Consider the following 14,265-nt stretch of genomic DNA (forward strand, 5'->3'; position numbering starts at 1 on the left):
CTACTGCAAATGACTGAAAGCAAGGGGAAACTTCAGCCATAACTATTTCCGAGGTTCAAATGGTTCAAATGGCTCTGAGCACTATGGGACTTAACATCTGTGGTCATCAGTCCCCTAGAACTACTTAAACCTAACTAAACTAAGAACATCACACACAACCATGCCCGAGGCACGATTCGAATCTGCGACCGTAGCGGCCACGCGGTTCCAGACTGAAGTGCCGAGAACCGCACGGCCACACCGGCCGGCATTTCCGAGGTTATGCAGCTCTGCTGTATGGTTAACTGACGATGGCATCTCCATGAGTGAAATATTCTTGGAGTAAAACAGCCCCATTTCTCTGTACGGGCAGGGAATACTCAGCAGGATGTCGTTATCGGGAGAAATAAAATTGGCGATCTACAGATCGGATCGTAGAATGTCAGATTCTTTAATCGGGTAGGTAGGTTGGAAAATTTAAGAAGGCAAATGGCTAGGTTACAGTTAGATATAGTTGGAATTACTGAAGTTTAGTGCCAGGTGGAACAGGACTTCCGGTCAGGAAAATTCAGGTTAGACGAACAAAATTAAACAGTAGTAGTGCAGGAGTAGGTTTAATTACGATTTAAAAAAGTAGGAATGCAGATAATCAAGTGTGAACAGCTTAGTGAACGCATTATTGTAGCGAAGATAGACACAAAGCTCACACCCCCCACAATAGCACAATTTTCTATGCCATCTAGCTACACAGATGGTGAAGAGATTGAAGAAATGCTCAATGAGATAAAAGAAATTATTGAGATAGTTAAGGGAGACGAAAATTTAATAGTCTTGGGGGGCCGAAATTCGATAGTAAGAAAAGGAAGAGAAGGAAGAAGAATAGGTGAGTATTGACTAAGGGGGAATGAAATATGAGACCGCAAAGTAAAATTTCGCACTCAGCGTAATTTAAAGATAGCTAACACATGATTTAAGAATCATCAAAGAAGATTATACACGTGGAAGAGAGATGGAGACACCGGAAGGTATCAGATTGATTATATAATGTTAAGACGGAGAAGTAGGAACCAGTTTTTAAACTTTAAGACATTTTCAGCGGCAAAGGTGTACTCTACCACAATTTATTGGTTATGAATAGTATATAAAAACTGAATAAACTGCAAAACGGTGGGAGTTTAAGGAGATGGGATCTGGGTAAACTGAAAGAATCATAGGATGTAGAGAGTTTCAGACGGAGCATAAGGTAACGATTGACAAGAACAAAGGAACAGAATACAGTATAAGAACAATGTGTAGCTTTGAAGGACGAAATATTGAAGGCACCAGAGAATCAAATAAGTAAAAAGACGAGGACTAGTAGAAATCCTTGGGTAGCACAAGAGATATTTCATTTAATTAACAAAAGCAGAAGATGTAAAAATGACGTAAGTTTAGCAGGCGAAAGAGAATACAAATGCCTCAAAAATGAGATTGACAAAAAGTTCAAAGTGGTTAAGCAGGAATGGCTAGAGGACAAATCTGCGGATTTAGACGCATATATGTCTAGGAAAGGTAGATCCCGCGTACAGGAAAATTAAAGAGCCTTTGGAGAAACGAGAAACACCTATATGAATATCGAGGGCTCAGATGGAAAACCAGTACTAAGCAAAGAATGGAGAGCAGAAAGGTGGAAGGAGTATGCACAGGGTCTATAAGTTACAAGGGAGATGTACATGAGGCCAATGTTATGGAAGTGAAAGATGAAAATGAGAAGGAAAATATGATGCTGCGTGAAGAATTGACAGAGCACTGACAGACCCGAGCCGAAACAGGGATCCGAGAATAGACCACATCCCGTTACAATTACTGGTAGCCTTGAGAAGGCCAGCCATTACCCAACTCTTCCATTTGATGAGCAAGATATATAAACAGGAGAAATACGCTCAGAATATAATAATTCCAATTCCAAGGAAGTGCCGCCAGGTGTGAAAATTACCGAAGTCACGGTTGCAAAATAGTAACACGAATTCTTTATAGAAGAAAAGAATGGAAAAACTAGTAGAAGCGACCTCGGGGAAATTCAATTTGTTTTCTGGACAAATGTAGGAAATCTTGATGCAGTACTGACCCTACGACTTCTCATAGAAGATATAGTAAGGAAAGGCAAACATAGGTTTAAAGCATTTGTAAACTTAAAGAAAGCTTTTGGCAGTGTTCGGTGGAATACTGTCTTTCAAATTCTACAGGTGTCAGTGGTAAAATACAGGAAGCGGAAGGCGATTTACAATTTGTACAGAAACCAGATGACAGTTATAAGAGTCGATGGACACGAAAGGGAAGTAATGGTAGAGAAGTGGGTAAGACAGGGTTGTAGCCTATCCCCGATGTTATTCAATCTGTATTTGAGCAACCAGTAAAGGAAACACAATAAAAATTTGGAGTAGGAATTAAAATTCATGGTGAAGAAATAAAAATTGTGAGGTGTGCCAATGACATTGTAATTCTGTCAGAGACAGCAAAGGACCTGGAAGAGCAGTTGAACGGAATGGACAGTGTTTTGAAAGGAGGATATAAGATGAACATCAACAAAAGCTTAAGGAGATAGTAGAATGTAGTCGAATTAAATCGGGTGATACTGAGGGAATTAGTTTAGGAAATGAGACACTTCAAGTAGTAAATGAGGTTTGCTCTCTGGGCCGCAAAATAAGTGATGATGCTCGAAGTAGAGAGGATATAAAATACAGACTGGCAGTGGGGAGAAAAGCATTTCGGAATAAGAGAAATTTGGTAACATCGAGTAGAGACTTAAGTGTCGGAAGTACACGCATTTGCATGGATTGTAGCCATATATGGAAGTGAAACAAGGACGATAAACGGTCTAAATAAGAAGAGAATAGAAGCTTTTGAAATGTGATGCTACAGAAGAATGCTGAAGATTATATGAGTAGATTACAAAACTAATTAGGAGATACTAAATAGAAAAGTGAAGAAAAGAAATTTGTGGCACAAGCTGAGTAGAAGAATGGATCGGGTAGTAGGACGCATTCTGAGACATCAACGGATAACCAATGTAATACTGGAGGGAAACGTGGGGATAAATGTCGTAGAGGGAGACCAACAGATGAATAGAATAAGCAGATTCAAAAGGATGTAGTTTGCAGTAGTTACTCGGAGATGAAGAGGCTTGCACAAGACAGAGTAGCATGGAGAGCCGCTTCAAACCAGTCTTCAGACTGAAGCCCATAACAACTACAAGGTAGTCAGTGTGTTTCAGCTGCCCCCACCGACGTCATTTTATGAAACCCCACGCGACAGTCATTTTTGTTGGCCATTTCGTTCTCGAGATGTAAAGCATATTGTAGAAATGCCACAGAATAACTGGTAAAGTGTACGAAGACATCTTAAACCTATTGTACAAATTTTGTTTATGAAATTAATTTAGTACATTAATGCAGCGCGTCATACAGTAATTCTTTCATCGGGTTATATACCGGTATTATAAATTTGCTACTTCCGCACTCCTCATTTTGTTACCTCTTCTTAATTTCATTGTTTCCGATCGTGAAGCACAATGTATAAGGTAACGTTTCTCAACCATTTACTAAAGGTTAAGTACTATAAACACAATAGACTTACAGAGACATCCAAAATCGTGTTACTACACTGCTAATTACACAGAGGAAGGTTGGGAACACTTGAGTAAGTATGCAGAAGTAAGGTACATCTTGGTCCAAAAATTCTGTGTAACTGATGTCCAGTCCTCACATGTATATTTGACGGTATGATTTGTTAACAGTCGCCCAAAGCTCTGGAAGGGATCTTATATCGATTACATGACTGTCGCCAGATATAGTGCTTGTTGCATGAAACGACATCGGTATGGGTAGCTGGATCACTCTATATAAATTACTTAGAAGGTGACGTCGAAGTCCTACGAGGTTTTTCGCAGACGATGCTATCGCACACAGAGATGCAGCAAAGCTAGGAAATGGTATCGAAATTCAGGACGACTTGCCGATGATCAATGCTTCGTGCATTGACCCCCAACATAAACATGTGTAACGTATTGCCTATGTATAGTTAGAAAAAGCATTTATTATATGAGTACACTATTGCAGAACAGTAACTGCAGCACGTATTTCCATAAAATATCCAGGGGTATGGGTACGAAGGATCTGAACTGGTTACGATCCCATGAAATCGGCTGCGAGTAAGACAGATACCAGACTGAGATTAATTTAAAAAATCCTCGGGAAATTTCGTCCGTCAGCACAGGAAGTAGCTTACAAAAGATTTGTTAGACCAGTAGCTGAATATCACTTGTCTGTCTGGTATCCGTACCACATAAGGTTGATAGAGGAAGCGGAGAAGATCCTAGAAAGACTAACACGTATCGCTAAAGGTTCATTTAATAAGCCCTAAAGCGTCTCGGAAATGCTCTCCAGAGGCGCATTTTGCAAGAGAAGTTCTCTGCATTACCGTGTACGTTCCTCTCAGACTCAGCCAATACATTGCTTACACCTACGTATATCTCATGAGACAACCAAGAAGTTAAAATCATAGGGATCCAAGCCGGCCGCGGTGGTCTAGCGGTTCTAGGCGCGCAGTCTGGCACCGCGCGACTGCTACGGTCGCAGGTTCGAATCCTGCCTCGGGCATGGATGTGTGTGATGTCCTTAGGTTAGTTAGGTTTAAGTAGTTCTAAGTTCTAGGGGACTGATGACCACAGTAGTTAAGTCCCATAGTGCTCAGAGCCATTTGAACCACAGAGATCCGAGTCCACGCAGAGGCTTACCAGCAAACATTCTTCCACTAATCTTTCGTGACTGGAGCTGTAAAAGGGAAAATTGGTTTTCAAAGTACCTTCCACCACACACCGGAAGTTGAATTCCGGAGCTGAGATGTAGCTGGAGATGCAGAAGCAAAATAACGGGAACCTTTTCGAGACAACCAATTAGAAATTCTCATCAGTCAATAGAGAGGAAACACGAACAAGCCGTATTTCGATTTGTAGACAGAGAATTGAACGATCTTCTAAAGTTTGAGGCCACTAGCTTAGCACCAAGGCATCTCATTTGCTTAAAATTAGTCACTTGTGCATGGAAAGACACTATTCACAACCGTAAAGGAACGTGCCAGTCACTTTGGAGCCCTGTGAATGGTGTATAACTGGTGGTGGTGGTGGTGGTTAGTGTTTAACGTCCCGTCGACAACGAGGTCATTAGAGACGGAGCGCAAGCTCGGGTTAGGGAAGGATTGGGAAGGAAATCGGCCGTGCCCTTTCAAAGGAACCATCCCGGCATTTGCCTGAAACGATTTAGGGAAATCACGGAAAACCTAAATCAGGATGGCCGGAGACGGGATTGAACCGTCGTCCTCCCGAATGCGAGTCCAGTGTGCTAACCACTGCGCCACCTCGCTCGGAGTATAACTGGTATTAGACGGTCTTGTGACGTAATCTATGACACTAATATGTATGTGACAATCCATTGTATTGAAACAGAGCGGTACGAAAGGTTACCGAAACGTGAAAGAATAGCATAGAGGAACTGTCGAGTTTGCGCGTGCTCCTAACCGCACAGTGAATGAAGGTTCTTGGTTTGTTGGAGTTTCAAAGAGGACTGTCCAACTTTACTACAAAGAATGGAGTACCACTAGAGTGTCCGGAGATACGTTAACAAAGTGAATTGTGGGCACTAGAGATTTGCGGACACAGCATCTCTTTCCTGTAATTTCCTCTGCCTCTCGGTCGCAGTGCTTTGCCTCCTAGACCGCCCATCAAGTGCTGTGTTGAACGTCTGAACGTCGCACTGGTCGAAACCCAAGTCGCTACGCTTACTTCACCTGATGAAATTGGTTCCTGTACTTTCCTCTGCCTCTCGGTCGCAATGCTTTGCCTCCTAGACCGCCCATCAAGTGCTGTGTTGAACGTCTGAACGTCGCACTGGTCGAAACCCAAGTCGCTACGCTTACTTTACCTGATGAAATTGGTTGGTCTTATCGCGCATCACTAGCGCTTGATCATTAAGACGTGAGATTTGGTACAGCGAAACTGGTGATCGCAAACCTCTGGTTGGGAAACACTTTCGAATTTCGTAAACGCTCTTAGGAGCAGCATATACCTTATTGTATGTAAGTCACTGAAAACTGTCTTTACGGCTGCGGATTTTAATTTAACATTAAAAGTGCAATTGTTGTTGGCATTTTATTCAAAAATTACAAAGAAATCTTCGCAAATCTGTCCAAATGAACTTGCTAATGAAAGTCACAAGAACTTCAAATAACTTTGGACCTGTTATAGCCAAATAGTGGATATGCGATCTCTGTTTATTGAAAGTTGTGGATTCAGAAAAATCTTTTACTGGTCAAGATGGCAAGTATAATTTCTTATTAATAACTAGTTTTGGTTAAATTAATTAGCCATCTTTAGCTCACCAATTTGATTTGCCTAGTGTACATCACCAATTGGCGGGACACATCGTCGTAATCTTGCTTATGCGGCGTTGGTTACTCTACAAGTTTACGACATCGTTGGGTGCCAAGGAAAACAATAAAAGCAAACATTCTCCACGTGTACATAGTGAGAATATGACTGGTACGTTATGTCAATCTAAAGACGTAGCATTAAGACAAATTTATAATGCTGACTCCGAAAGTCTGGTCCACTGGAGTCAAGATTATACATTTGTTTTCATGCTACGTCTTTAGGGTAACATATCGTGTAAGTCATATTCTCACTGCCTACACGTGGAGACTGTTTGTTTCTGTTATTGCACGTGGCACACAACGATCTCTTAAACTTAGGTTGTGTAATAGGCAATGTAGCCGAATATTACACTAGCCAGATTTTTTCAATCTCCGAACCGCTATCGGGACAAAATGTTCCGTATGTAGTCGATAGGATTACAGCTTGTTCTTGATCTTTTTTACTGCAGGGGGTGAGTCTTTCTGCAACAAATAATCACTCTAATGGTCTTTTATTGTTTTTATTGTAAACATGGAATACTGTTATACTTGTTGTCCAAGTCGACTCAAATGTACAAATGCTTGAAAACTGTTAGTAAGGAAATCTTGTGCTTTTGTGGGCAATGCATCCAATTAAAAAAGATTTAATTAGAAAGTGATACATTTAGCAAGTAAGCAAGAACATGTAATATAGGATTAATATGGCACCCTATCTAATAGAGATCCACACGTTGACGTTGTGTTAATGAAAACATCACAGCCGGCGTTAGTAAAATGTAAAGCTTCGTTGTTTGTAGACTATGCTTTGCAATCCACACAGACGAAGCAAACTGTAACAAAAATTTTCTTGTAAAGTGGGCCTGGTTTCTGTGTAATCTTTGCCAAGTTTCACTGTGAGCTTGAAAGAGAAATCTCGCCTACTTATTATGATCTTTGTTGCATTCCTGTAGATTATTAAAGATTTGATGCCTAATAAATCTAGAATGTTACAAAAATATGAACAGATCACATCTTCCCCCAGCTTTCACTGAATACTTGCGAGCCATATGGTCAACATCATTTACTATGTTCAAATGGCTCTGACCACTATGGGACTTAACATCTGTGGTCATCAGTCCCCTAGAACTTAGAACTACTTAAACCTAACTAACCTAACGACATCACACAACACCCAGTCATCACGAGGCAGAGAAAATCCCTGACCCCGCCGGGAATCGAACCCGGGAACCCGGGCGTGGGAAGCGATTTACTATGTACGTAGTTTCATTGTAACAGGTAACTGCCAGGTTTTGAATAAGTGTCACTTTCAGTTTGTGTACCTGGATACAAGGAGCAGAGAATAATCATAATCAAACCTGGTTTTCCTTGATACAACTGAAGTGATATTGTTGTTTTTGAAAGCTACACTTTTGCACACTTTCTGGCGACCTTTCTTCATACACTCAGGCACTTCCCTTCCAGTTTTGTTGATTGCAACAAGCAGGCTTTTCGGAGTTGTCTTTAGATATCGCGCTAGGGAAACCGAGTTGATGACACAGCCATACGTAAAATGTCTTCCTTTATTTGGGTACGGGCGTACAAGTTTCTCCACTACAAAGACACTGAGAAGTTCACTATCGGGACAAGTTTCATCCATACCAAGACATGGGATCTTTCAGTACAGTCATCCAGTGATTCTGCTCACACTTGTGAGGTTTTTAAGTCGCGAATGACTTAACTGATACCTTCATTTCGACGAGATCGACTGCTCATCATCACGAATGTATGGACATGGAATGTAGACGTTTTGACAGTTTGCCATGACCCTTTTGCATATGCCTCACACAAGAGACAGCTTATCCTTTTTAGTCACTTCCGCTGTATAAACCATAAATCAAACCTGAGATACATTATGACTTCCCTGAACCGATTATGTGACATCACAGAGTTGCAAAAATTGTGTTCTCCAATTTTATGACCAAAGAAGTTCCTCTTCTATTCCTTCTGATTCAACGGCATCCCTACCACACAGAATTGCAAGAAGTGCATCAAGCTGTTCTAACAGCAATGTGACTATTCTTCACCTCCGAAGGCCGTATGCGAGTTTGTTTCAGAGCATCTGTGAATTTATTTCAGAACAGGTTCATCAATAGAACAACATCCGATCTCAGAAACTTTATACCTCTTCCCTTTTATATTACCGTGCACACATTGGGACTTCTCAGAATCTTAATCGCTGTACTCTGACTCGTCCGTGCTCCCTAGCGTGCTTGGGTTTGTATCACAATCAAAATCAGTCCAGTTACCGTCAATATATTCTCCTCCGGGATCAATTTCATCAGTATTATTTCTCAAAGCAAACATCTGCTCATTCGTGCGACTGCTGTACTTCACAATGCCTGTTTGTTCATTTGTAGAAAGTTTTATACTGCACTTACTTCCATATCTTCACTGCAGCATCAGACGCAATAAAGGATACCAATGTGTAGCAATCGGCAACGCCTACATTATTACATGGGACAAAAATAGTCCGTCGGTATTTCTAATGCTGAGCGAAACTTTGACTGGAAGCTCAGATAACAAAGTACTGTTACCTCGCACTAATATTTAAAACAAAAATTGGAGATGAATGCCGTACCTCACAATAATATGTCACGTAGAAGAAGGTGTAATTAGATGAATGACGAACACTAACTTCACTTAACGAAGGTTTATTCAGCACTTGCACATACAAGAGCGCGGAGCGAATTGCCTCCGGCCAGAACGCATGCGGTATGTACAGGGTGGTCCATTGATAGTGACCGGGCCAAATATCTAACGAAATAAGCATCAGACGAAAAAACTGCAAAAAACGAAACTCGTCTAGCTTGAAGGGGGAAACCAGATGGCGCTATGGTTGGCCCGCTAGATGGCTCTGCCATAGGTCAAACGGATATCAACTGCGTTTTTTTAAATAGGAACCCCCATTTTTTATATCATATTCCTTTAGTACGCAAAGAAATATGAATGTTTTAGTTGGACCACTTTTTTCGCTTTGTGATAGATGGCGCTGTAATAGTCACAAACGTATAAGTACGTGGCATCACGTAACATTCCGCGAGTGCGGACGGTATTTGCTTCGTGATACATTACCCGTGTTAAAATGGACCGTTTACCAATTTCGGAAAAGGTCGATATCGTGTTGATGTATGGCTATTGTGATCAAAATGCCCAGCGGGCGTGTGCTATGTATGCTGCTCGGTATCCTGGACGACATATTCCAAGTGCCCAGACCGTTCGCCGGATAGTTACGTTATTTAAGGAAACAGGAACTGTTCAGTCACATGTGAAACGTCAACCACGACCTGCAACAAGTGATGATGCCCAAGTAGGTGTTTTAGCTGCTGTCGTGGCTAATCCGCACATCAGTAACAGACAAATTGCGTTAGAACCGGGAATCTCAAAACCGTCGGTGTTGAGGCTGCTACATCAACATCGATTACACCCGTACCATATTTCTATGCACCAGGAATTGCATGGCGACGACTTTGAACGTCGTGTACAGTTCTGCCACTGGGCACAAGAGAAATTACGGGACGATGACAGATTTTTTGCACGCGTTCTATTTAGCGACGAAGCGTCATTCACCAACATCGGTAACGTAAACTGGCATAATATGCACTATTGGGCAATGGAAAAATCCACGATGGCTGCGACAAGTGGAACATCAGCGACCTTGGCGGGTTAATGTATGGTGTGGCATTATGGGAGGAAGGATAATTGGCCCCTATTTTATCCATGGGAATCTAAATGGTGCAATGTATGCTGATTTCCTACGTAATGTTCTACCGATGTTACTACAAGATGTTTCACTGCATGACAGAATGGCGATGTGCTTTCAACATGATGGATGTGCGGCACATAGCTCGCGTGCGGTTGAAGCGGTATTGATTAGCATATTTCACGACAGGTGGATTGGGCGTCGAAGCACCATACCATGGCCCGCACGTTCACCGGATCTGACATCCCTGCATTTCTTTCTGTGGGGAAAGTTGAAGGATATTTGCTATCGTGATCCACCGACAACGCCTAACAACAAGCGTCCGTGCTCTGTCAATGCATGTGAGAACATTACGGAAGGCGAACTACTCGCTGTTGAGAGGAAAGTCATTACACGTATTGCCAAATGCATTGAGGTTGACGGACATCATTTTGAGCATTTATTGCATTAATGTGTTATTTACAGGTAATCACGCTGTAACAGCATGCGTTCGCAGAAATGATAAGTGCACAAAGCCACATGTATCACATTGGAAGAACCGAAATAAAGTGTTCAAACGTACCTACGTTCTGTATTTTCATTTAAAAAACCTACCTGTTACCAACCGTTCTTCAAAAATTGTGAGCCATGTGTTTGTGACTATTAAATGGGGGTTCCTATTTGAAAAAACGCAGTTGATATCCGTTTGACCTCTGCCAGAGCCATCTAGCGGGCCAACCATAGCGTCATCTGGTTTCCACCTTCAAGGTACACAAGTTTCGTTCTTTGTAATTTTTTCTTTTGACGCTTATTTTGTGAGATATTTGGCCCTTTCACGATCAATGTACCGCCGTGTATACAGTTACAGAACATTCCAGGACATTGATTCTTGACATTTGTGGAAAGTTCTACAATGTGTTCGAACCGAATATAGAAATTAAAATTTTAGAGGTCAGGTGAGTTTTGAACTTCGACCCTGCAGACAACAGTCTAATATCATAACCACTGCACGTCTGCCCCTCGCGCACTATACCACTCACCTTATTCCTTTACAATAGTTTAGGGTTAGCGCGCGCGGAGTGTCCGCTTGGTTCGAGGCGCCATGTCACGGATAGCGCGAACCCTCCCGCCAGAAGTTCGAGTCCTGCCTCGGGCTTTGGTGTGTGTGTGTGTTGTTCTTAGCATGTTAGTTGAAGTAGTGTGTAAGTCTACGGACCGATGGCCTCAGCAGTTTGGTCCCTCAGGAATTCACGCACATTTGAACTGAGAAACAAACAACCGAGTCCAGCCTACCCGTTTGCTTGTTGCAGGAGAGCCGCTGTCCCCGCACGAGACGTACCTGGGCGGCAGCTACGAGGACAGTGACCTGCGGCAGAGAGCGGGGGCGGGGGCAACCCTGAGGGCGCGCTCCCGGCGGAGGCGTGGCCACCCCCGGGGCCGACGGAGGCGGCGACCCTGGCTCCACGATGCGCCACCGGCCGCCCACTGGCGCGACTGAGCCGGCAGGTGGGGGCGGCTCTTACTCGCGGAGCCAAAGACGGACAGAGTGGAAAAGTGCATCCCTGTGTTAACACACCGTGCTGAGTACATCGCGAACAAGGCGGTACTGTGGGATTGACGTTAATACGTGAAGGTAACCAGTAAGAACCCAGACGTTATAAAAAACTACTAACATCGCCATTTTGATGGTAAGTCCTGAGACTACAACAAAATGATTACTCCACAACACATTTCACAAGCTATCACTACAGACATTAACCCAATAGAGATGTAAATTCATCTCTTGATGTCGGAAGAATCCAACGATGAACCGGCTCCATTTGGACAAGGTGCAAAACGTAAAACTGCGATTACTGCGTTGTACTCACCGCTTACTGGCGAGTGTGGAGATTGCTTTGACGTACTCCTCTAAGCAACTGCATCTGCAAAACCATACAATGAATAGCATTTCCAAGTGATACAACTTTTTTCTTCGCTTGTGAATACGTTAACGTAAGGTGTGTTTTGACCTAGTTCAGAGAAAGTTTTAATTTTCGCTCTTTCCGTTTCTTTAAACACATAACTCTTGTTTAGGGATTTATGGTTTATAACTTACTCGTGTAGCACCAGTTGAAGTACAGCGTTCTTTTTCTGGTATTAAAAATTACGAAAAGTGTACTTTCTATACAACTTTAATTCGTTCGTTACATAGGTTTAATATGGTCCAGGATTCGGTCTCGCCTGTGAGGGAGTCACACATTGTTATGTCTCCTACTTGCAGTAACTCCCCCTTCCCCCCTCCCCTATCGTGCCACAAATTCCTATTAGTAACGCCAGTAATAAAACAGTCAAAATTTTGTAATATGCTGGTTGTTTATAAAATAATTTTACAAACTTTTGGGCACATTCCTTGCATCATGACAAGAAAACAATATCAGAGCTATGAGCGCTTGTTCACCTTTGCAACAGTGAGACTCATGTCTTCTGCCGAAGTGCTCATAGCTCCTGAGGTATGCAGTTTGGAGCCCTTGTTGACTGGACACTATCTTCTTCTATTTAGCACATGCTACCTCCTCCCAAAACAATGAACTGCACTAGAAGAAAGGTGTTTCGCAACATCGAAGATAAACAAGCGCACAATTTTTTTTAATGAACACACCGTCGTCATAAATTATGACCAATTTTGAGATTAATTCCGTGCAAGGTATGTTAATGACATAAAGTCAGTCACCAGAAAATGGCATAAAAGGCTGAAACCTGAGTCGTAATGAAATAAACAACAATACAATCAAACTGCGGTGTGTTAATTTAAAAATTATTGTATGGCTGTGGCATCATCAAAATCTATTTAAGTGCTCAGTATTTCTTAAGTTGCGCATTTGAGAACTCATGTTTACTAGACACTATTTTTCTGGTTTTGGTGTAAGAATCCAGCTCCAAAGATTGTAAAAGAATTTTGGAAACACCCTGTTTATAAGTGGTCAGGTATTTAAAATTGTTTTTGGAAATATATGGAAAACAACAAATCGTATTAGAAAAGAGGTTGCGATAAAAGCCGTTCGTTTTGAAGGAGGACATCCAATGACACTAAACTCGAACTTCCTGACCCACCCGCAGGTGCTAGGGCGCAACTTAAAATCTTAAACAGGAACCCACTATTTTATTGCGGATTCGTATTTTCCGGCGAAAGAAACCTGATCTTCTTCTTTAACATTTTATCGTTGCGTTAAAATGGGATGAAAACTGTTGAAGAATGATAATATCTCCAGAAATATACATCATATTAGGATCGCAGGAACTTAGAGAGACTGTTCTTCTAAAATATTTAATGAGAAACTTGTTTTTGTAGCAAATAACTTGATTCTCCAGATCATAATACATTACTTTCTCCGCATTATTGGTGTACTTTGTTTTACAGATGATACTCGACTTACCGTAATCGCTAGGAATCCTCCACTGATAGACCGATTCAACTGACCACGATTCATCAGAGAAAAGTATCTGGGTGCCCGCATCCCGTGGTCGTGCGGTAGCGTTCTCGCTTCCCACGCCCGGGTTCCCGGGTTCGATTCCCGGCGGGGTCAGGGATTTTCTCTGCCTCGTGATGGCTGGGTGTTGTGTGCTGTCCTTAGGTTAGTTAGGTTTAAGTAGTTCTAAGTGTTAGGGGACTCATGACCATAGATGTTAAGTCCCATAGTGCTCAGAGCCAGCCAAAAGTATCTGGGAAATAAAATCATCAGAGGCTGCTAGAATTTGTTTCATCCAGTTGCAAAAATTCAAATGGTTTTTACAGTCATATCCATGTACGAGCAGTTATCGGAGTAATGATAAGTGATTTGAATGGAATTTGAGTTCGCGAAATTCCTGAAACTCATCTGATATGCCGAGAGCTAAAAGCTAATGTAGTTATTGCAGTAAAGCTGGATTCTTGTTAAAGATTTTAGATTAACTGCCTTTCTATGCTCATGAGATCCTAATCTCAGGATACCGAGAGAGTGGTTAGCACACTGGACTCAAATTCGGGAGGACGACGGTTCAATCCTGCGTCCGGCCATCCTGGGTGAGGTTTTCCGTAATTTTTCTGAATCGCAAATGCCGGAATGGTTCCTTTCAAAGGGGACATTCGAATTCTTTCCCCATCTTTT

General features: G+C 42.1%; 1 protein-coding gene across 1 annotated transcript in view; it reads left to right on the forward strand.

Annotated features, from left to right (window-relative positions):
• LOC124624337 overlaps window positions 1-12,892 on the forward strand; it is a 558,871-nt gene extending 545,979 nt beyond the window's left edge. Inside the window, exon 6 of the mRNA XM_047149100.1 lies at window positions 11,452-12,892. Within this exon, the coding sequence (XP_047005056.1) occupies window positions 11,452-11,639 (188 nt within the window). The 3' untranslated portion in view covers window positions 11,640-12,892. The remainder of the gene's footprint in view (window positions 1-11,451) is intronic.
• The last annotated feature ends 1,373 nt before the right edge of the window (window positions 12,893-14,265 follow it).

The sequence above is a fragment of the Schistocerca americana genome, chromosome 1, assembly GCF_021461395.2.
Source record: "Schistocerca americana isolate TAMUIC-IGC-003095 chromosome 1, iqSchAmer2.1, whole genome shotgun sequence".
In the NCBI taxonomy this organism is placed as follows: Eukaryota; Metazoa; Arthropoda; class Insecta; order Orthoptera; family Acrididae; genus Schistocerca; species Schistocerca americana.